This window comes from Erpetoichthys calabaricus, chromosome 10 (assembly GCF_900747795.2).
Source record: "Erpetoichthys calabaricus chromosome 10, fErpCal1.3, whole genome shotgun sequence".
Classification (NCBI taxonomy): domain Eukaryota; kingdom Metazoa; phylum Chordata; class Cladistia; order Polypteriformes; family Polypteridae; genus Erpetoichthys; species Erpetoichthys calabaricus.
In genome coordinates, this window is record NC_041403.2 from 126,930,089 (window position 1) to 126,951,540 (window position 21,452).

At 39.6% G+C, this 21,452-nt stretch overlaps 1 protein-coding gene across 1 annotated transcript; it reads left to right on the forward strand.

Annotated features, from left to right (window-relative positions):
* The first annotated feature begins 17,402 nt into the window (after positions 1 to 17,402).
* Positions 17,403 to 21,065, forward strand: LOC127529438 (uncharacterized). Its single transcript, XM_051933001.1, has 5 exons — positions 17,403 to 17,741; positions 17,887 to 18,024; positions 18,224 to 18,364; positions 18,957 to 19,112; positions 20,018 to 21,065. The coding sequence occupies exons 1-5, from the start codon at positions 17,619 to 17,621 to the stop codon at positions 20,696 to 20,698; spliced, it is 1,239 nt and encodes a 412-aa protein (XP_051788961.1). The 5' UTR covers positions 17,403 to 17,618; the 3' UTR covers positions 20,699 to 21,065.
* The last annotated feature ends 387 nt before the right edge of the window (positions 21,066 to 21,452 follow it).

Sequence of the window (21,452 nt, forward strand, 5' to 3'; positions counted from 1 at the left end):
ATATGTACAAAGAGTGCCCACAATAAGCTGGCAACCTTTCTACAGTTGATTCCTGCCTGGCACTCTGTGCTTCTGGGATAAACACTACCTCTTTGTCAGCCATTAATGGAAGGAGCAACTGCAGATAAAGGACAGTAGAAGCAGCAAACATAAAAAACTAACACTAAAACGGACTGCCATAATATTTTGTGGCTCCTTAGATCACTTGTGTGAAAAAATAAACGATCAGTCTTAACACCTTGCTTTGTTTAACTCAAGGATATAAAAAACCTGAACTGCAGCTGAAAGTTTTATTTCCATATATCAGGGGTGGGTAAAGTCATTCCTGGAGGGCCACAGTGGCTGCAGGTTTTTGTTCCAACCCAGTTGCTTAATTAGAAAACAATCCTTGCCAATAATTACATTTCATGGCTTGTTAGTGCTTTAACTCTGCTATGTCAAGTCATTCTCATATCATAGATTTTTTTTTTCCATTCTAAGGATATCATCCAAATACTTTCTCTCTTTGAACTGCCTTTCCGAAGGTTTCTTCCATTTTTTCTCTACTAGGTTTTTTTTTGGGAGTTTTTCCTTGTCTTCTTAGAGAGTCAAGGCTGGGGGGCTGTCAAGAGGCAGGGCCTGTTAAAGCCCATTGCGGCACTTCCTGAGTGATTTTGGGCTATACAAAAATAAACTGTATTGTATTGTATTGTCTTTGAAGTGTAAAACGGATGGGTAATTCTCAGTCCTTCACTTTTTTCTCTTCTCTTTCCTTCCAAGTATTTAATTAAACCAAATAGTGCACGATAAATACATACAGGTGTAAAGGGTAACAAGCAAAATGGATAACTGCTGGTTTCTTTTGTCATTTGCATCTTATTGTTAATAAGGAGCAATTAAAAACCAAGAATGCAGCTGTTTAAGACTTAAATAAGCAATAAGGGTTCAAAATCTTAATGAGGGAGATAACTAAAATGAAGCAGAAGTGTTTCTAGAGCAGTAAGTGCTTCTTATTAAGAAATTGGGTTGGAACAAAAACCTGCAGCCACTGCGGCCCTCCAAGAATGACTTTGCCCACCCCTGCCATATATGATTTTTTACATGTCTGAATGCTGAGATATTTTTAGGTTTGTTATTCAAACAGTTACCTCGATTTAGAATGATCGTATTACAACTATGTCATTTTAAAAGAAAGTTTCCATATATGCACTTTTGATGGCTTCTTTAGCATTAAAAGGGTTAATTTTCACTGGTGATTTTCCTGTGTAACAGGCTTCCCTCATCTTCTATTCCCAGAATCGCATAAGATCACAGTGACATCAGAATGAACTAAATAATCCGGGCATATATACATGAACACATTCTTCTTTGCCAAGTTGGTGCATTAGGTAAGTGTTGTATATTTGTATGTTCACTAACAAGTTAAATTTATATTGATCTTGATTGACATTCCTGTTGTTGGTAGTTTCCAGTAGAATGTTAGTGGGTGGGATTTGAGAAGGAAAAAGGAAGTTTTTTAAGAACTTACTTTTTTCTTCTAAAATCCCACCCACTAACATGTGTGTCGTCAATTGATATTATAGTATTTTCTGAAAATTTTAATTATTTAAAATATATATACCCTATTTATTACATTTTTGTGAAAATAATCAGTATAATTACAAAATCCAATAAAATATACTGCTGACACAAATGTGTTGAAAAGAAATTTCATAAGTGTATTATTATCAGGTTTAATTGTAAATGATAATTTATTTGCACAGTTACAAGATGAAAGTAAACTTTATCTTTCTTATGTTATCTGAAAGCATTTACATTAAAGTCATAGTGTTATATGGAGACTTGTAATTATAATCATTACGTTTCAGTGATGTACGTCTGAAAGTTTTAACAATACTTGTGTTTTCCCAAATACAAACTATTGGAAAACTGATTTTAATTTGTGAAAATAGATGAACTGTGCCACCAAAAATAGATGGCATATAATATCACAAGTAGTTCATACTTCAGAATGAAACTTAAAATATGGCTTTCAAATGGTGTGTTACGTATCATCCACCTTGTCAATACAGGCTGATAGTGCAAATGTTTATATATATGTATATAAATATTTATACTATGTAATTTATCATAGTTAGTTATTGTACTATAAATGTATACACTATATATATTTTTTGTGTGTTTTTTTTATTTTTTCAATAATTTGTATAGTTATACATATATAGCATATATACAGTGACAGGTTTCAGGGAAGATAATGACATGCTGATGTTAGCCCCTCTATTTTCTTTTGTTGAAACCAGGAGGTTCTTTTGAGTTTTAAATGCACCCTGAAAGTAATTCATTCATGGGCACAGGTATAAAGGGAAGAGAGAATTCCTCCCAATATTTTAGTGACCAAAAAGCTTCATCTTGGGTGCCTTGCAGCATGTTTCAGAGAACATGCCAAACTTGGACCAAAAGTTAGCCATCCATTTAACAGTGCTCAGAAATGCATGAAGCCCTGGGGACGTTCATAGAGAAGTAGTTCCAGGGATTTGTTCAAAGTCATTCTAAAGTGAGGTTTAAAGAATGCCAGTGGGGCGCTGACCTTGGTGTCAGGAGGTGAATTAGGCCAACATCTATAGAAAAATAAAATATCACGTATTAGCACAAAAAGATGTTAATTTAGTAAGAACTATTGTAAGCATTAAAACAATGTGAATTAGATATGTTAAATAAATAATTAAATAAAGGCATATGCAATATTTCTTTTTTAGTTAAGCTCAGAGAGAAACCACCAATACTGAGTAACTCAGAAAGACAGAGAAGGAAGAGAATGACGTACAGAAAATGCCAGAGGACAGAGAAGGGGGAACAGGGGGAACACCTGTTGTTTGTAAGTCCACTTAGGAAATAAGGGCAGCAAAAGAATGAAAGTAAGAGATCAGCTGAGAACAATATTGGTGGCCAAGAGAGGAACAGTGAGAAGCCAGGTGAAGTAGTGAGTCAGAATAAACAGCAAATGCATTGTTATGAGCGAGGTCAAGATGATAAGAAATAATTATATAAACTGTGATTTTTTTTGGCTTGTTCAGGGCTCAGCTCAGTTTGGCCTAATTGGGTTGAATCTGTGTGATTGTTTATTGCAATAAAATTATTTACTCTGTTTGCCTATCCTTTGACTCCTAGAGCCTTCTTTCAAGGTAAGAATCGTCAGCATATTTTACGCTTCCATACATCTCAAATGGCAAGGGGATAATACAGATACAATGGAGAGAGGAAGATAGGGTCTGGGGAATGTCTGGCGCTTGTGGTATTGTATGTATTCATGTTTTTGGGCTGTAGGCAAGTGGGTAAGTCTGTTATTAGACCCTGTTTAATTATTTCTATTGAGATGAACAGGGTTTGTTTTTTGTTTGTTCATCATCTCCTTAAGATTATCCCCATTGTGCTTTTTATTATAAAAATAAATAATTGATTTTGATATCATTTTGGATATTTGCTACCCATTATTTTGAAGTTGATTATGCAGTTTGGATAATGTTATGTACTGTAACTGAATTTTTTGGCATTTCTTTGTGCCCCATTACTATATTTGTACTTTTTTTCAAATTCAATCACAGGTTGAAATTCACTGAAACAGTGTAGTTTAAAGTCCAGTAACATGCTGAACTATTCTAGTGATTAACATAGGCTTTTTTACACACATTAAAATTGTTGGGTACAATCAATTATACTTTATATGGATAAGACATAATAAGTCAAATCCCAAACTAAAATGTTATATAATTGCTATTTGCATGTGAATTCTGGTGGGACCTGTGTAGCTGCTAGAAGCACTGCGCCTTTAAAGACACAATTCACATGCGCTGCAGTGTGGGAGAAGGTGGGGTGATGAGTGACTTGGCAATAGTTGTATATAGTTAACGTACATTCATTAAACATTCAGTAGTTTTGGCCTGCATTAAGAAATCAGTGTCTGGCATGTTTTCTTTCCTCACAGGGCACTACAGTGGTCTCCCCGACGCTCTTGGACGATTCCAGAGTTACGATAATCATGTCTGCCAACGTGGTGGCATTAAAGTTACTGGAATTTTGGGAACAGCAAGCTGCAATGTGGTTCACCCAAGAAGATGCACAGTTTGCATTGTGGGACATTACAGCAGATGACACAAAGTACTACTACATCATTGCTGCTCTCAGCGGCTCTACAGCGTCCAGGGTGGTGAGTCTGCTTGAACATCCCCCAGACACGGAAAAGTATGCAACTTTAAAGGCATACCTTTTAGAGACATACGATCTCATGGAGTCAGAACCTGCAGTGCACCTATTCTACATAACAGATCCCACAGTGAGCATGCTTCCTGCATCACCTATTGATGTGGCTTCAGGGAGAAAAGGGCCCGTTTTGGAGGCTGCTAATGGTACTAGGATCCCCACCTATGGAACACAGCACACAACCTTATCTTTCAGTGGAAGGCGTTTCACTTGGACATTTGTCTTGGCCAAGGTGGCCAGGCTACTGCTGGGCACGGACTTCCTGCGTGTGAATGGGTTGCTAGTTGATGTTAAAAACAGTCGCCTTGTAGATGCAAAGGACTTTTCCACCCTTCCCTCCACACTCAGCAGTATCACTACCGCTGTCCTGTATAATATGATAGCTACGACTTGTGAATTCGCCCGCCTTCTCAACGAATTCCCCCAGTTATTAAATCCCACTTTTTCCACAGCAGAAACCAAGCATGGAGTGGAACACTACATTTCTACTTCTGGTTCACTGGTCCACGCCCACGCCTGTTGGCTGGCTCCTAACAAGCTGGCTATTGTGAAGGCTGAATTTGCCGACATGGAGCGGCTAGGGATTGGGCGCCGATCCATATGGTTCCCAAAACAGGTGGAGGTTTCCGACCATATGGGGATTACCGCCACTTGAACGATCACACTGTCCCTGACCGCTACCCAATTCTACACTGTGGTAGATGACCCGGACACAGACAGGTGGACATGTTCAAATCACCCAACACACGTTTATTTATACTACTCATATTTACATAAGTGCACCACAAACCCCTAAAGTCCCCAAAATTCCAGGCCCTTAAACAAACTTCTTCCTTCAGGCCGCCTCCTTGCCTCCTCCAAGACCTTGTCCTTCCTTCTCTCCCGACTCCAGCCCCCGAATGGAGGGAGGCGGCCCCTTTTATAATCACCCGGATGTGCTCCAGGTGCCTCCCGACAATCTTCTGCCAGCACTTCCCAGTGTGGCGGAAGTGCCGGCTGCGCACCTGGAAACACTCCGGGTGTCCCCGATCCTCTTCCCCCCAGCGTGCTAAGGTCCAGGGCTCCCAAGGCATTGGGACACTCCCTGGTGGTGACCACGGGTCCCTACAGGGTTGAGCTTCAAAGCTCTGCACCCGTGGTCCCCATAGCCACCAGGGCAGTCGCCCCCACGTGGTCTGGGGGAGGCGTAAGCCCTCCTCCGGTCCTCTGGGGCATCCCGGCCAGGTCGCCCCCCCAGCTACCTGTGACAACACATACAAGATTTCTCAGCACAGCTCTCTGGGAAGTAATCTTTTCAAAGGCGGACCTGGTTCGCGGCTACCACCAAGTACCTGTGCACATGGCGGACATCCTCAAAACATCAGTCATCACCCCTTCAGATTATTTGAATTTTTATGAACACCATTTGGTCTTAAAAACACTGCACAAACAATCCAAAGGTTGATGGACTCTGTCCTCAGCGATTTTGACTTCCTTTTTGTCTACCTAGATGACATCTTGGTTGCCAGTTCCTCCAAAGTGGAGCACCTCCCCCATCTCTGAGCCTTGTTCATGCGCCTGAGCCTGCATGGGTTGATAATCAATCCCGCTAAGTGTTTATTTGGATTGCCTGTCATAGATTTCTTGGGACATCGCATTTCAAAAGAGGGTGTGATTTCTTTACCTTCCAAAGTCTCTGCTGTCACCGATTTTCCACAAGCTTGCACTGTACACGCTCTCCTGGTATTCTTCGGCATGGTCAATTTCTACCACCACTTCATTCCTTCGGGCAGCACTCATTTTGCAACCTTTATATGAGGCACTACAGGGCCAGTCCACAAAGTCTCCTGTCACATGGTCTAAAGACCTGGATGAGGCATTTATGGATACCAAACATGCTTTAGCTGGTGACAGATTGCTCTTACAACTGACACTTCGGACCATGCGGTGGGGGCGGTGTTTGAACAGTGGACTGATGATGTGTGGCAAAATCTTCTGAATGTTTTTCAGAAGACATTTACAGCCCCATGAACGCAAATATAGCACTTTCGACAGGGAACTACTGAGCTTGTACTTGACCATTTGACATTTCTGCTTCTTGCCTTAAGGCCGGCCATTCGCTGCATTTTCGACCACAAACCACTCGTTCTCGCAATGTCCAAGGTCACTGAGCCGTGATCTGCACGGCAGCAACAACATCTGGCTTACATATCAGAGTTCACAACAGACACCCAGCATGTCGAGGGTAAGAACAATGTGGTGGCTGACTGTCTCTCTCGGCCCGCATTGGCAACCATACACATTGGAATTGACTCCAATTGAGGTCCAAACTCTTCACTCGGCAGACAACGGTCTGCAGTTGTCAAAGGTGCAGTTAGACGTCAGTGCTGATAAGCTCCTGTGTGACACCAGCACAGGTTACCCACACCAAGTTGTCCCCAGCAACTGGAGACGGCAAATCTTTGACACTATACACAGCCTTTCACATCCGGGATGAAAGGAATCCCAATGTTTGGTGGCGAGCAAATTTGTTTGTTGGGGCCTCAAAAAAGATGTCCGTAGCTGGGCAGTGGCTTGTGTTCCATGTCAAATGGCTAAAATATATTGCCATTTTAAAGCCCCACTGACACCATTCCTGGTGCCTGCACGCCATTTCGACCATGTTCATGTGGACCTGGTAGGCCCCTTTCCTCCTTCTCGTGGTTTTACACATCTGCTCACTGTGGTTGACAGGACCACTAAGTGGCTAGAAGCTGTCCCTTTGACATCCACAACTACAGCAGAAGTGGCAAGAGCCTTTATCAACACTTGGGTTGCATGGTTCGGCACTCCATCCCACATCACATCCGACTGAGGTGGACAGTTCACTTCACAGCTCTGGGCTGCAATGGCACAAGACCTTGGGATGACCCTGCATTGTTACCACTGCCTACCACCCCCAAGTTAACAGCCTTTTTGAGCGATTTCACCGGTCGCTAAAGTCAGCCTTCAAGGCCTCCCTTACCAATGACAGCTGGGTCGACCGTCTGCCGTAGGTGCTGTTGGGGTTGTGTATGGCTCCAAAAGAGGATCTGCAAGTCTCACCAGTGAACTGGTGTTTGGCCAGCCTCTCCGTGTGCCCGGGGATTTTATCCCTCAGACTTCTGCCTTTAACTGGCTCTAAAGCTTTTATCTTTAATTTCAAAAGTACACACAAAACACATTTTGATCACAGGCAAGAAACCTTTTGGTTAATAAAAATAACAATACATAATAATATTAACTTACAGTGAGCTTATCCTTCATTCATCCATCTCCCAAACCCACTTTATTCTGAGTAAAGTTGCAGGGCAGCTAGAGCCTATCCCAGCAAGAACAGGAGCAGTCCTGGAGCAAGTTGCCAGCCCATCATAGTGCAAACAGACACACAAACAAACACACAAGGGCCATTTTAGCCTTACCAATCCATTTAACCTGCATGTCTTTGAACTATGGGAGGAAGCCGGAGTACTTGGAGGACTCCCATACAGACATGAGGGGAACATGCAAACTTCACACACAGATGACCCAGGCCATGAACCTTGGCCTCTTTATTGTTAGCGCTACAATTGTCCCAACATGGTACCCACAGTGAGTGTATAACATTTCATATTTGTACTGCAGTGTACCAGAAATAAATCTTGAGTTTTCTTTAAACTTTTCCCTCAAATAATTTGTTTTCACAGAAACTTCACAAGTAATGATACCCATTGCACTTTTTAAATACAGTATATTATTCTTGATTGTGAAAGCTTGGACCTTGTGGGACTGTGTTTTTGTGCAGTTTTTGATGAGCTGCTGTTCAGCCTCTGTGCCATTGGTGTATATATAAAGGTTTATAGTGTCATTATTGTCATGTACTATATATAACTATGCACCACATAATGTCCCTTCAGGCAATGTCCAAATTCATATACTGTACATCTGTGGTCCAACAAGATTATAGTAGACTTCAAAAACCCAAACCGGAGAACAGAAAGTAATAACCATATCCGGACATAGCAAATGCAACAGCCTCCTGCACATAACATGAATCTCATGTCTCTTGTATATAAAGAAATTGTGTTGCCAGTCCTATACTATATTTTCTATAGTTTTTTTAATGTGAACTTTCCCTACTTACAAACAAAAAAATTACTATATAAAAGTATATGCTTCAGCTTGTGGGCAGCAGCACCCAAACTTGCTTATCATGCATCATTGGAGTGTTGTAATGCTGTCTCTCTGTATTTATTCAAAACAGGTACACTACAACATCCCTTATAGCATTGTTGAGCTAAGCTTTGGGCTAAGTTGGGGCACCTCATATTAGATTCTTGATTTAATCCATCTACGTTTCCCTCCCCAGTGCTCCCAAGTGCTCCCAACTTCTTTTTCTGGTATAGAAAATGGATGGACTAAATATCTTAGTTTCTCCTAAATAAAGCCCTAAGTGATCAAAATGTACACAATGAAATAAAAAAGCAAAGCACAATATGCATAAAGCAAATGCAATACATGTGTGTGTTAAGAATTTTGAAGAAGTCTACAGCAGTGTCAAGTTTATGTTTAGAAACTGGGTTCATAAACTGACCCTACTCTTCTATTTGGACTAGTCTACCACAATTAGCTAGAAACCAACCATTCATTCACTTCACTTCAGTGCTAATACATAACATTCTCTATTTTTAAATATAGCAAAAACAGTTGAAAGTAGATATTGAAAAATTTCTTTACAAAGCAGTCAGTCATTTTCCAACCCACAATATACTAACACAGGGTCACAGGGGTCTGCTGGAGCCAGTCCCAGCCAGCAAGGGTGTAAGGCAGGAACAAATCCGGGCAGGGCACCAGCCCACCGCAGGGCACATACCCACACACCAAGCACACACTAGGGACAATTTAGGATCCCCAATGCTCCTAACCTGTATGTTTCTGGACTGTGGGAGGAAATCGGAGCACCCAGAGGAAACCCACACAGACACGGGGAGAACATGCAAACTCCACGCAGGGAGGACCTGAGAAGCAATCCCAGGTATCCTTACTGTGAGGCAGCAGCACTACCACTGCGCCACCGTACCGCCCTTAATCAAAGTCAAAAAAGCCAAATTAAATCCACAGTGATTCAATGTTGCATTACAAAAAAATGTGAAAACATCTAAGGGGGGATAATTATTATAGCTAACTGTATCATTATATTTATATTTGTAAATTTCCAAAATTATTCAATAAATGAAAAAGCATTATGAAAACCTCTTCATTCACTGCTTAAAGCAGTTCCATTATCAGTCCACACGCTCATCTATCAAACAAATTTACTTTTTTAAATTCAGAACTGCAGGAGCCAGAATCTATTATGGGCAGCACTGAGCATGAGTTATGAACTGGACCTTGGCAGGGGTGCGGAAATCCAACTCCCAACTCGTCCGACACGGGTAACTTGACCATCAGACAAGCGTGTTTTTCTGGTTTCAGTTGTCCGCGGACAAGTGCAATTTTCTGGAGAAAAAAGAATTATATGTGCTGTGCAGGGCACATTTTTACCATTACTTTCAAATTTTAAACACTTGGGTACGTACCTCGTGCGGAAACAGTCTACTTAGGCATGTTCACGTCTTCAATATTGTTTACAAAATGACGGCTGATTTTTCAAAGGGGAAGCACTCTTACGGTCTTACATAAGTATTTCACCCTACTATTTACACACTTGGAGATGCCGTAATTTTTTTTTTCATGCCGACATTAAGATGTAATCTGATGATTTTTCATTATAATCGGTAATTTTTATATATTATTGATAAAATTCATTGTTTCTATATAAAAATGCGGTCATTTTACTTACAATGCAAATGTTTTCACCACATAACAAAGCTTGTTAGGCAGTTAATCTTTCCTGAAAGATTTCGCATAGGTTGTGATATATTGAGGAGTTGAGAAAAGTTTTTGTTACACACTGTGTGGCACATAAACTGGAGTTAGGTGTACTTGATGCTGTAAAAGACATAGGCTATCTGAAAAAGTTTGAAGACACCATTAAGCGCATCTGCAAGTTTTATTCTTTTTCACCAAAGAGACCAAGTGAGCTGCAAAATCTTGCGTCAGTTTTGAATGAAACCTTGCTTATGCATTCAGAAATAAAAGCCATCAGATGGGTATCATCAAAGTCCAAAGCACTGAAAGCTGTTAGCCAGGATTTACATGTAACTGTTACCCACATGGAACAGATACTTTCCACATCAAACAAGGCAGATGAACTGGGGCAGGCTAAAGCCATCCTACATGACCTCAAGCAAGTAAAATTTATTAAGTATCTACATGTATATCTGATGATGGATGTACTTTCTGCTATTACAGCCACCTCAACTCTTTTCCAGAGCAAAGACTTGCTGATATTTGAAATTAAGGAGGCCATTGACACCTTGTACACCAGATTGCATGCCATGACAAAGGAGCCAGGAGAAAAGTTTTATAACCTGTTTGAGAAGGAGTCTAGTACATTTGATGGATACTTACAGCTGTCTGGTGGTTTCAGAGATTTTTGTGAAGACAGAGATGTTCATGATCTCCTGGAGAGCATGGTTCAGTATATACTTACCAGATTCTCTGGTAAGTATATACCTTGATAAGCCTCCTGTGTCAGATATGAGGGTGTTTGATTTCAGAATCTGGCCACACACTGTCTGAACTGAGCACTTATGGAAACCATGAAACCAAGAACTTGTGTCAGCAGTATACTGATTTGTTGACTGATGAGGAAGTTAAACATGCACCATCTGAATGGCAAGCACTTAAAGTGCAGATATCAATGCAACAGCAGTACCATCCACTTGCTGTCTATACCTCAGTTCTGCAGAGGAAGGAAGAGTCTCTGAAGAATGTTAATGTGCTGATCTCACTGTTTCTTAACAGTTTCTCCTTCCACAGCTTCTTGTGAGAGATTATTCTCCAGTATGAATTTAGTAAAGAGTTCTCTAAGAACCCGCCTGACTCAGGAAAACATTCAAAACCAGATGCGCATTGTTGTTGCTGGCAAACCTTTAGAAGAGTTTGACCCACTACCAGCTGTGTAATTCTAGCTCATAAAAAACCTGAAAAGTCATCAGCATCCACTTCTGCAGGACCATCAGTCCAGGAACCATGCAGTTCAGCTCAAGCAGAAATGAACAGCATTCGGCCCATGCTGTCTGAGATGGTAAAGATTCTTGGGGGAGAAGATGTTGTAAGACAAAAGCTGAAGAACATGGCAGAAAATGAATCAGGACAGTGTTCTGTTATGTAACTGTAATATGTGAAACAGAATTAGTGTAGCTATAATGAAGGCATTGTTTATTAGTAAGTTCAAATGATAAGGGAATGTTTTACATAATGTTCTAGAGCAAGGTGGCAAAATACTACTCCCTGAAAGAACTTTTTTCAGTTTTATAATGGAAGGCAGTTTTGGTATCAATAAAAGAGATCAGAACAAATAAACTATTTTTCACTTTTGTTATTTGTTTATGGGCAAGTGAATTTAACTGGCGGACAAGTGGATTTTCTAAGTTTACTTGTCCGTGGACAAGTAGAAAAAAATTTGATTTCCACACCCCTGCTTGATGATGCAATGGTTAACCTGCAGGACACAACCTCAAACACAAATTCATCTACCCAGCACATCCCTTGGATTAAATAACATTACAAGTTCAATCCTGGTTATCCCAAATATATGTCATTGCAGTCCAGAACCTTACGCTGACAGGAGAGGATGGAAGGCAGGCCCTAGTCCTGAAAGAGGTACCAGACAATCCAAGGGTCCACTTGTGTATACAGCTGCACTTACATAGGACCAGTTTAATTAACATAACATACATGTCTTTGGGATGTGAATGAAAAATTGAAGCATTAAATAAGAACCCAAGCTGACATGTGAAGAATGTAAAAACATCATTTAGAAAGGGACTGGGGAAGGGTGATTCCTTATCCTCAAAAAAAGCTGAATTTCTTCTATTGTTTTCTACAGCTATACTGGATCCATTGACATGAACACTTCCAATTATACTGTCCAACCAGTTCTCATCAAAGAAGCTTTTTATGTATTCTTTCTGTCTCCATATAATACAAAGTAAATTATAAAGACTTTAGTAGTCATATTCTTGCACATCATAACTAACTTCATGAATGGTATATTTATTCTGATTTTCTTTAAACATGAAGTATTCTATGTAAGCTCACTGTACATTTTATTTATATACATGGTTTTAAATGATATCCTAAATCTCAGTGCTTCACTGATAATGCACATCTGGTTAGAGGTTAGTCATGTCATGCCAGTATCAGTTCATGATGTTTACAGTCACAACTACTTTTAACACCCCATTAAACCTGGGAGTAATAACTCTTGAACGCTATATTGCCATCTGTAAGCCATTGCATCATGCTTCAATATGCACCCTCCAGAAGACTTATATTACCATCTGCATGGTTTGGATGATTAGTCTTCTTTCGCCAACGTCAGACCTTATCATTGTTTTCCTTGTCGAACCTTTGAGCTTCTTCAGCACAATTTATTACAATGGAGATAGCTTTTTGAGGATCCCTATGCAGACTGATAAAAGAAGTCATATAAATATAAACTCTTTTTCAATTGCTTGGCCTACGGAGCCCCAGAGGGGACATTGTGCAGTTTTTTTTCTGAGGATTTTTCTGGTGCGCACCAGATAGTTTCAAGTGTGCACCAGATAGTTTCAAGTGAGCACCAGATAGTTTCAAGTGAGCACCAGATAGTTTCAAATGCGCACCAGATAGTTTCAAGTGAGCACCAGATAGTTTCAAGTGAGCACCAGATAGTTTCAAGTGCGCACCAGATAGTTTCAAGTGAGCACTAGATACTTTCAAGTGCGCACCAGATAGTTTCAAGTGAGCACCAGATAGTTTCAAGTGCGCACCAGATACTTTCAAGTGAGCACCAGATAGTTTCAAGTGAGCACCATATAGTGTCAAGCGCGCGAATGATACTTGCGCGTGCGCACCAGAAACTATTCCATGCGCACCCCTTGATACTGTTGCGGGCCTCGCATATGGGCTTTGTATAGGGATTATGTGATATTTTAAAAAAAAATCTGTCAGTGCACAGTTTCACGTGTAAAGTTCATAATGGAGAAAGGCATTTTTGAATTTTTAGAGTCGAGAAACGTTGCAAAAGAAGACGTACAGAGACTCAAAGACGACAATAGGACAATTTGTCTTGGCAACTTCCAATACTTTTAAAATAATTAATTTTTAAGCAGTATACTTTTTAGTATTGACAGAAATGTAGGCAATATCAGTGTTTCTCAACCACTATTGACTTGCTTGACACGATCTGTGATATTTTTCCTGTTCTTACTCGCGCTCGCTTCACTTAGAGGTACAAACTCCACCTGCTCTTTAGTTATATTTTATTTACCGGTTGAAATCACGCTCATTTCTCCAAAGGGGTACTGAGACCATAAACGTACCGGGCTAAATTACACATAATAGCTAATAGTTGTTAGTACAGTACCTTCAGAGAATTTGCGGTTTGATTGAAATACTGACAGTTTTTTCACTAACCCCTTGCTTTGCGTTTTTTTTCGCGACTCACTCAGCTAGGTTAGTTTATCGGGCTCTTGTTCAGAAAGCGGACGCCACTTGGTTGTTTCACAATAATTAAAATTAGGTATATAAGTAGGTTTCACATTCCTGTTATCATTTTAGCCCTATAATAGTGACTTAACATCAGGGACCTATTTTATTAACCTTAAGGTTAGTGTTTGGGCGAGGGGAAGGCCGTCTCAAGTGGCGCCCACTTTCTGAACAAGACCTGCTTTATCGACACAGTCAGAGACCCACACTGAATAACACGGGTCCATTTTAAAGTTGTTAATTAAAAGACATACTGGTCCGGACTTTTTCCATAATTCTCGCAAAGATGCTGGGATAAAAACTGAGTCCCCACAAGCCCGAAAAAAGCCTGAAAAAGGGATAGATGGAATTAGTTTTATATGTTCATCATTATGTGGCAGCGAAACCCACAAAGTGCGACCTTGTCTCCAGCATTTGAAAGACAAAAATTTGTATACATTTACACCCTTTATTAGAATAATGGATCTATCAGATTTAAAACCAGCATTTTGAAACTGTGATGGCAGCTCCAATCACTGAACTACACATGTCACAATTGTTGATTGCTTAATAGACTTTTTATACTTGTACCAATGTTTAAATACATAGGACAACAGCTGAACTTGAACTCGATGGTAAAGTAAATGAGTAGTTAATGATTTTGCAACATATATAGTTGTATATAGCCCAGTTATTTGTTGATGGTGACAATGGTAATTTTATAAACTTTAGAGTTTTTTTTTCATCATAAAATTCTTCATTTTTATTATTTTTCTCATATACTGTTGAAGGCACTGCTTGAATTGTGTTAACATCAAATGTAGAAGAAATATTTGCGATTAAATGCATATACTGTATTGTGCATTTCATTGGGCACATTTGTATCATATACAGTGCATCTTTGTTGTTATAGTAATATCTTACATTATTAATTGTTTAGACATCTGTTCTCACACAGAACTGACATTTACTCATTTGCAGTGCTATTGCTTGATATGACTGCAGCACAGTGCCTTGAACAGTAAACAGCCCCTGTATGTCACTGGGTAGGTTCACGCATTGCAAGCACAGCCAGTGACAATGTCGGAATTAGGTTTAAGCTCCAGAAGATCCATCTTCTAAACATGCTTATCAAAAGCAAGGGTGTCGGAAAACTGGAGTCTATCCCAGAAATTATTGTGTAAGGCAGGAACAATCCCTGGATAAGGCGCCAGTCCATTGCAGGGTAAACACAAAAACACACACCAGGGCTAATTTAACATCAGCAATACACCTAACCTTCATGTTTCTGGACCATGATAGTAAACTGGAGTATTCTGGGGACACCCAAATGGACACAGGGAGATCATGAAAACTCCACACAGGGAGCACCCAGGACACAAACCCTAGTCTCCTTACTTTGAGGCAGAAGGACTACCTCTGCATCACTGATGTTTCTAAAAAGTGTCTGCTCCATTAGGTTGCCATATTTCTAAATGTTATTACTAATAAAGCATTAAAGATAAACTGATACTTTATTTATAGTAATGGTAATGAGGGGAAATTATGTATTTTTTCCTGGGGATTTTACTGGTATAATAGTAATAGTAATGGTTGTTACCCACAACACCCCTGATGAATTTTCTGCTTGTGTGTGTATGATTGTACATTGCAATAGTGCATCATCCATAGGGTTTGCTTCCTACTGTTTGTTGCTATTAGTGCTGCTGAGATCATTACTGGCCCATTGTAACTTTATAGTTTTTGAATGTAGTAATAGGAAGGTAGGAATAACAATATTTTGGCAATTGAGAGAAATTTATAACATATTTTCAGTATTCAGAAAATCTTGCATTCTTATTTCTTTTTAATAAATACAGTATGTTATACAATACTATGTATAGCTGTGTAGTTCTATTCTTGTTAAAATGGCAAGAGTAGATACCCAAAATTATCTGGATGTTATAATTTAGACCCTTTTGCTCAGTGACAAAGGGAAATTTGGATCTGAGCACTGTGTTCTCTTTAGTGTCTTCTAATCTGGATATTAGTATAAAGGGTTTTTGACAAACATTTAATTTATTATTTTGTTAAACTCTCCTAATCCAATGAAATGGTGGTAGGACTTGTTGCAGCACTGGCTTAATGTAGGAACCAACTCTGGATGGGTTTCCAGTCCACTGCAAGGTACATCAATACACTCAATCACATTTAATGAAATCTGAAGACTTAATGGACCGAAATAAGCTTTGCTATGTTTACGTTGTTATGTTCTGTATTAATCATATAAGGGATGTAATTTTTTCTGTATTTTTACATTTGGTTATTAAAAGCAACATTTATTAATCAGTTTTACACAGATATTTTAACTTTAAGACGTGCAAATTAGATTTGGAACAATTTACAACACAGAAGTAAAGCATGCTTCACCTCTTCAGATTCTGTACAGTAAGTGGGTTAGTAGTTTGTGTGAGTAAACTTTTGCATTGCATTAGCTGTTTCTTCTAGTGGAGTACACCCCTAAAACATCCATCTGAATGAATGCAGATGTCATTTATTTGCTTTGTTTTAACTTTGCTAGCTAACTACTTTTGAGAGGATGTAATTAGAACAGCAGCACTCGCATAGTGTTATGGTAGTAGGTATGGTTTTAATGCAGTTGTATCAAGAACAACAGCATTGCTGTAACCACTGTTTTGTCCTACCATCTAAAATACCCTTCCAACAGAGGTCCTGTGGTGAGCTGCTAATTTTGATGGGGGGCTTAAGAATGGCTACCACAAATTATGCATGGCAATAAGTGTGGTATGTTCTGATTTGAGTAGAGTAGATGTTTCTAAAAAGTGGCTGCTGAGAGTATGCTAAAGTAGAATATCAGAAAATTTAGGCCACAGCAATATCCTACTGTGAATTGTTCATGGCATACACTATACATGTAAAATCAACTAGCTTAATTGTCATGTCATCAATACACAAAAAATAAATACTAGATAAGTGAATAGATAGTAATAATTTTCAACAAGTAATAAATGTATTGCATATAAATAAGCTACTAGACGCAGAATAGAGGGCAAGAGGCTAGCACAGAGTTCAGAGTCTGGACCCCCAAGGGGTAGAATCTGATGTAGTATCTGGCAGAACTGGTTTGGATGCTCATTACCTTCTGTCAGATGGGAATGGGACAAAGGGACCTTTAAAACAATTAGACTTTAGAACAGAATGACTTTTAAACACCAAATAATTGCAGCAAGATATGTGTTTTCATGATTTTTTTCTCATTGCAGATTGACATGAGTGTCATAACTGTCATGAGTGACGAAGAACTCAGAGCATATATCCCCAAATATGGAGATTGTATTGCAGTGAGAGCTTTTTGTCATTCAAAACACTGCTCTAGGTGCCAATGAGGGAGAATCAACTGCAAAATCATTGATTCTGCAAAGATTAAAGGCAAAGTTTAAAAAAGCAGCAGAAGAGGTTACTGATAACAAGTATATATCCAAAAGATCATTTGCCTTTGGAAATAAGTATGCATCAAAAGATAATTGCCGTCTGGAAATGGAGTGGTTGAATTTCCAGGATGGAAATACGAACAAAAAACGGAGGAGGAACAAGACACCTGGCTGCCAAAAAAAAATACAACAGTTGAAGAACTTCTTGGTGTTGGGAAGCAGCTGTTTTTCCCAAAAGGCATTTCTTCAAAAGGGTCTGCAGATGAATTTGTTTTTGAAATTCGTGACTTTGCTCAAAATATTGTGTTGCCAGAAGTCACACTGTGTCAGCTTTATGAACAGAGTAAACTACGAATGTTACGTCTATATCTTTGTTCAAAGAAAACAGATATTGATGAGCTGCTAGCCCTTGTCATTTCTTCAGATACAGATTCTGACTTTGTGCCTGATGGGTCAACCCAGATCAAGCTGAGAAAGGTATGCAGTACACCCTATATCCTAAATGTTTATCACAAGACCTGGGCTCAAATTATATTGGAAGAGTTTGTGAAAAATAATGGGATAATACTACAGTACATATTTCTAAAAGTGCTTTCACACTGCTGAATACTTTTCTTAAAAGGCCAGTGTAATGAAAAGAAAACCAAAACTAATAAAGCAGAGCTATGTTCGAGTTGATGAAAAGATTGATGGTCATTCCCACAGAAACATGTCTTCAGTTCCTGAGATGGATGAATCACAACACAAAGAGCACAGTGTGGTACGCATAGTAGGTTTTCATTGAACGTTCTTCAGATTTACATATCTCCAATTCAGCCACTAAAATATATGATCTCTAAGCTTTATGCTTTCTAAGATGTAAAATCTGAATTTAAGTTGTTAATTTCTTTTTTAAGTTCTGTAGCTTTACATTGTGGAAGTACGTTGTAATTGAGGGTTATTTGTATTCTTTTGAACAGGTCATTACAGTAAAAAGGAAATCAGAAAGAAAGATGAAGTGGACAGATAATAAAGTGCATGAAAATTATGATGGTAGTGGTCATGGAAGAATATCTTCAGATACTGACCATGTTGAATGCCCACATGAGCAGCTGAGCAGGGTAAGGTATAGTCTGATTTCATTTTTGCTAATATATACAGTATATATATATATATATAGTATGATCAGAACAGGAACAACAAGCTCTTTGTTTGTGGGATTATGTACCTAGTGCTACCCAAGGCCTTGCCTCTAATTGTTGTTACTACTGACGTGGAAACAGGATATTATTACTTTAAATAATAAGAGGGGCGGCACAGTGGCTCAGTGGGTAGCGCTGCTGCCTCGCAGTTGGGAGACCTGGGGACCTGGGTTCGCTTCCCGGGTCCTCCCTGCGTGGAGTTTGCATGTTCTCCCCGTGTCTGCGTGGGTTTCCTCCGGGCTTTCCGGTTTCCTCCCACAGTCCAAAGACATGCAGGTTAGGTGGATTGGCGATTCTAAATTGGCCCTAGTGTGTGCTTGGTGTGTGGGTGTGTTTGTGTGTGTCCTGCGGTGGGTTGGCACCCTGCCTGGGATTGGTTCCTGCCTTGTGCCCTGTGTTGGCTGGGATTGGCTCCAGCAGACCCCCGTGACCCTGAGTTCGGATTCAGCGGGTTGGAAAATGGATGGATGGATAATAAGAGAGTAAAATGTGTTTATATCTGTCTGTGCAGTTTGTATCCAGCTCGCCTATTGACAATTCTGAAAAACTTGAAATTGCACTTGCTATTGACACATCATTGGAAGATCCTGAGATTCAGTTTGGCAACATGTATGATAACAGTGAGAGTGCTCTTATGTCTACACTTTCATGGCATTTCCCAGATCAGGTATGTAGGTTACTTTCTTGAGTTTCAGAAAAACTTTCATAAGTCAACTCTTCAGTATTGTTTATAATAACATATGCTATGGTCAGTTCAACTTTTAGTATCTGTAATTGTCCTACATTCAGTGTAGGTTGCACAATGTTAAAATAAGTAATGTCAGTCAGTGTCCAACCCGCTATATCCTAATACAGGGTCAAGGGGGTCTGCTGGAGCCAATTCCAGCCAGCACAGGGCGCAAGGCAGGAACAAACCCCAGGCAGGGCGCCAGCCCACCGCAGGGCACACACACACACCAGGGACAATTTAGGATCGCCAATGCACCTAACCTGCATGTCTTTGGACTGTGGGAGGAAACCGGAGTACCCCCACACAGACATGGAGAGAACATGCAAACTCCACGCAGGGAGGACCCGGGAAGTGAACCCGGGTCTCCTAACTGCAAGGCAGCAGCGCTACCCATCGCACCACCGTGCTGCCTATATTTTATTTGGAATGAAACATTTGTACCCCCACCCCAAAAAAAATAAATTAAAAACCCACTTCTCTGTAATTTACAAGTGAATATTCTGATAAGTCAAGCACACTGATAAACCTAGTTATACTACTAACTGCATTGTATTATTGTAGTTACTAATCAATGCCTTCTTTTACAAATTACACTGCTTGATGTGATTTCAAATATGAATAATATTATTGACCTATTATGTTAAGCAGATTTATTTTTCTTTGCTTCCTGGTCCAGAGGTACAGCATATTGCATTTATGAATAAGTATAGAATAAGAAATTTCCCAGTACTAAACAGAGAACACCAAAATTTTGTTGCCATATTTGATATGTTGTACCATGTAGGCTTTGCTCTTATCCTGTAATATGTCATATCAAGTCTAATACAATATTTGTCTTGCAGGAGTTCATAATGAATGATCAACAATTGCCTGTGGCTTCAACAGATGAACCAGCTAGGGATGAAAGTGTAAAAGAGGTCCAGAAAATAAAAATAAGATGTGTAAATATAATTCAGGATATGATGTATGTTTTCAAGGAACCTAAAGTTCTGGATGTAATATTGCGAATTGAGTTTGTCTGTGAGAAGGCAATAGGTGATCATGGAGTATCAAGGGAAGCCTACATAGCCTTTTGGGAGGAGTTTATGGAACAGTGTGAAGGAGAGGAGGAACGGGTCCCCAGACTCAGGCCAGACTATTCAGAGAAGGAATGGCAGGCTGTTGGTAGAATATGGTCTAAAGGTTATGTGGACCACGGTATTATACCTGTCAGACTTTCACAGGCATTTGTCTTTGCCTGTATTCAGGGAATTGATGCAGTGGATGAAAGCCTATTGATGTCATCCTTTCTAAAATACTTGTCTTCTGCAGAACAAGAATGCATTGAGAAGGCATTACAGGGCAACATGGATGAAATTAATAAGGAAGACTTAATTGACCTATTAACAAGAATGGGATCTCACAACCTGCCTCCACAAGATAATATGCAGTCTGCCATTTTGACAATGGCGCACAAAGATTTACTGCAAGAGCCAAAATTCATCATTGATTGCTTCATATCTGTTAGAGCAGTCATGCACTGAAATCTGATAAATAAAGAAAGCACACTGAAGCTGTAGGAGTCAAAGAAGGCAACAAACAGGAAAGTAGCACAAATTTTAAAACCATCAAAAGAATTCTTGAGCCAGCATGAGCAAGTGGTCTTAAATCATTTACTGCGCTATGTGCGAAGTGTAGACCAGAGAAGACTTGAGACCTTCTTGAGGTTTTGCACAGGTTCAAATGTTATGTGCAAAGAGAAAATTGAAGTAGCATTCAATAATTTGTCCGGTCTTAGTCGAAGGCCTGTAGCTCATACTTGTGGAGCAGTTCTTGAGTTGCCATGCACCTATAATTCATATCCAGAGTTTCGTACAGAATTCGACAATATTCTGTCTGGCAATTGCTTTGCAATGGCATACACACTGCATAAAATGTGGAATTTCAGGTGTTCTTTTTTTTGTCTTTTAGGTCACTATTCCAAGGTTTGGCAGTGTGGAGCCAAGTACTATGGAATATTATGTAATATGGGACAGTATTTAGATTATACAGCAGAGACCCTGAATGATAAAACCCATTCATTAATTCAACAAATACATTTCCTACTTAGAGTGTCTTTGGTATTTTATTTTATTCAACTAAAAGAAGTACACTAGTAAGAATCCGCTGTAAATACTGTAGAAAGGAAATTGTTACCTATCACGTAATGTCCCATTATTGCAGAATCTACCCTACCTCTGGAGATGTATAATAGTACCACACATGATCTTTAAATTCAGTTTTGGAATTATACCACAC

Bases quoted from the DNA above. Each gene is read 5' to 3' on its own strand.
- LOC127529438 (XM_051933001.1), top strand. From the start codon at position 17,619: ATGTTACGTCTATATCTTTGTTCAAAGAAAACAGATATTGATGAGCTG. The intron at 18,025-18,223 runs GTACGCATAGTA...TCTTTTGAACAG, and splicing joins AACACAAAGAGCACAGTGTG to GTCATTACAGTAAAAAGGAA. The intron at 18,365-18,956 runs GTAAGGTATAGT...CTGTCTGTGCAG, and splicing joins CACATGAGCAGCTGAGCAGG to TTTGTATCCAGCTCGCCTAT.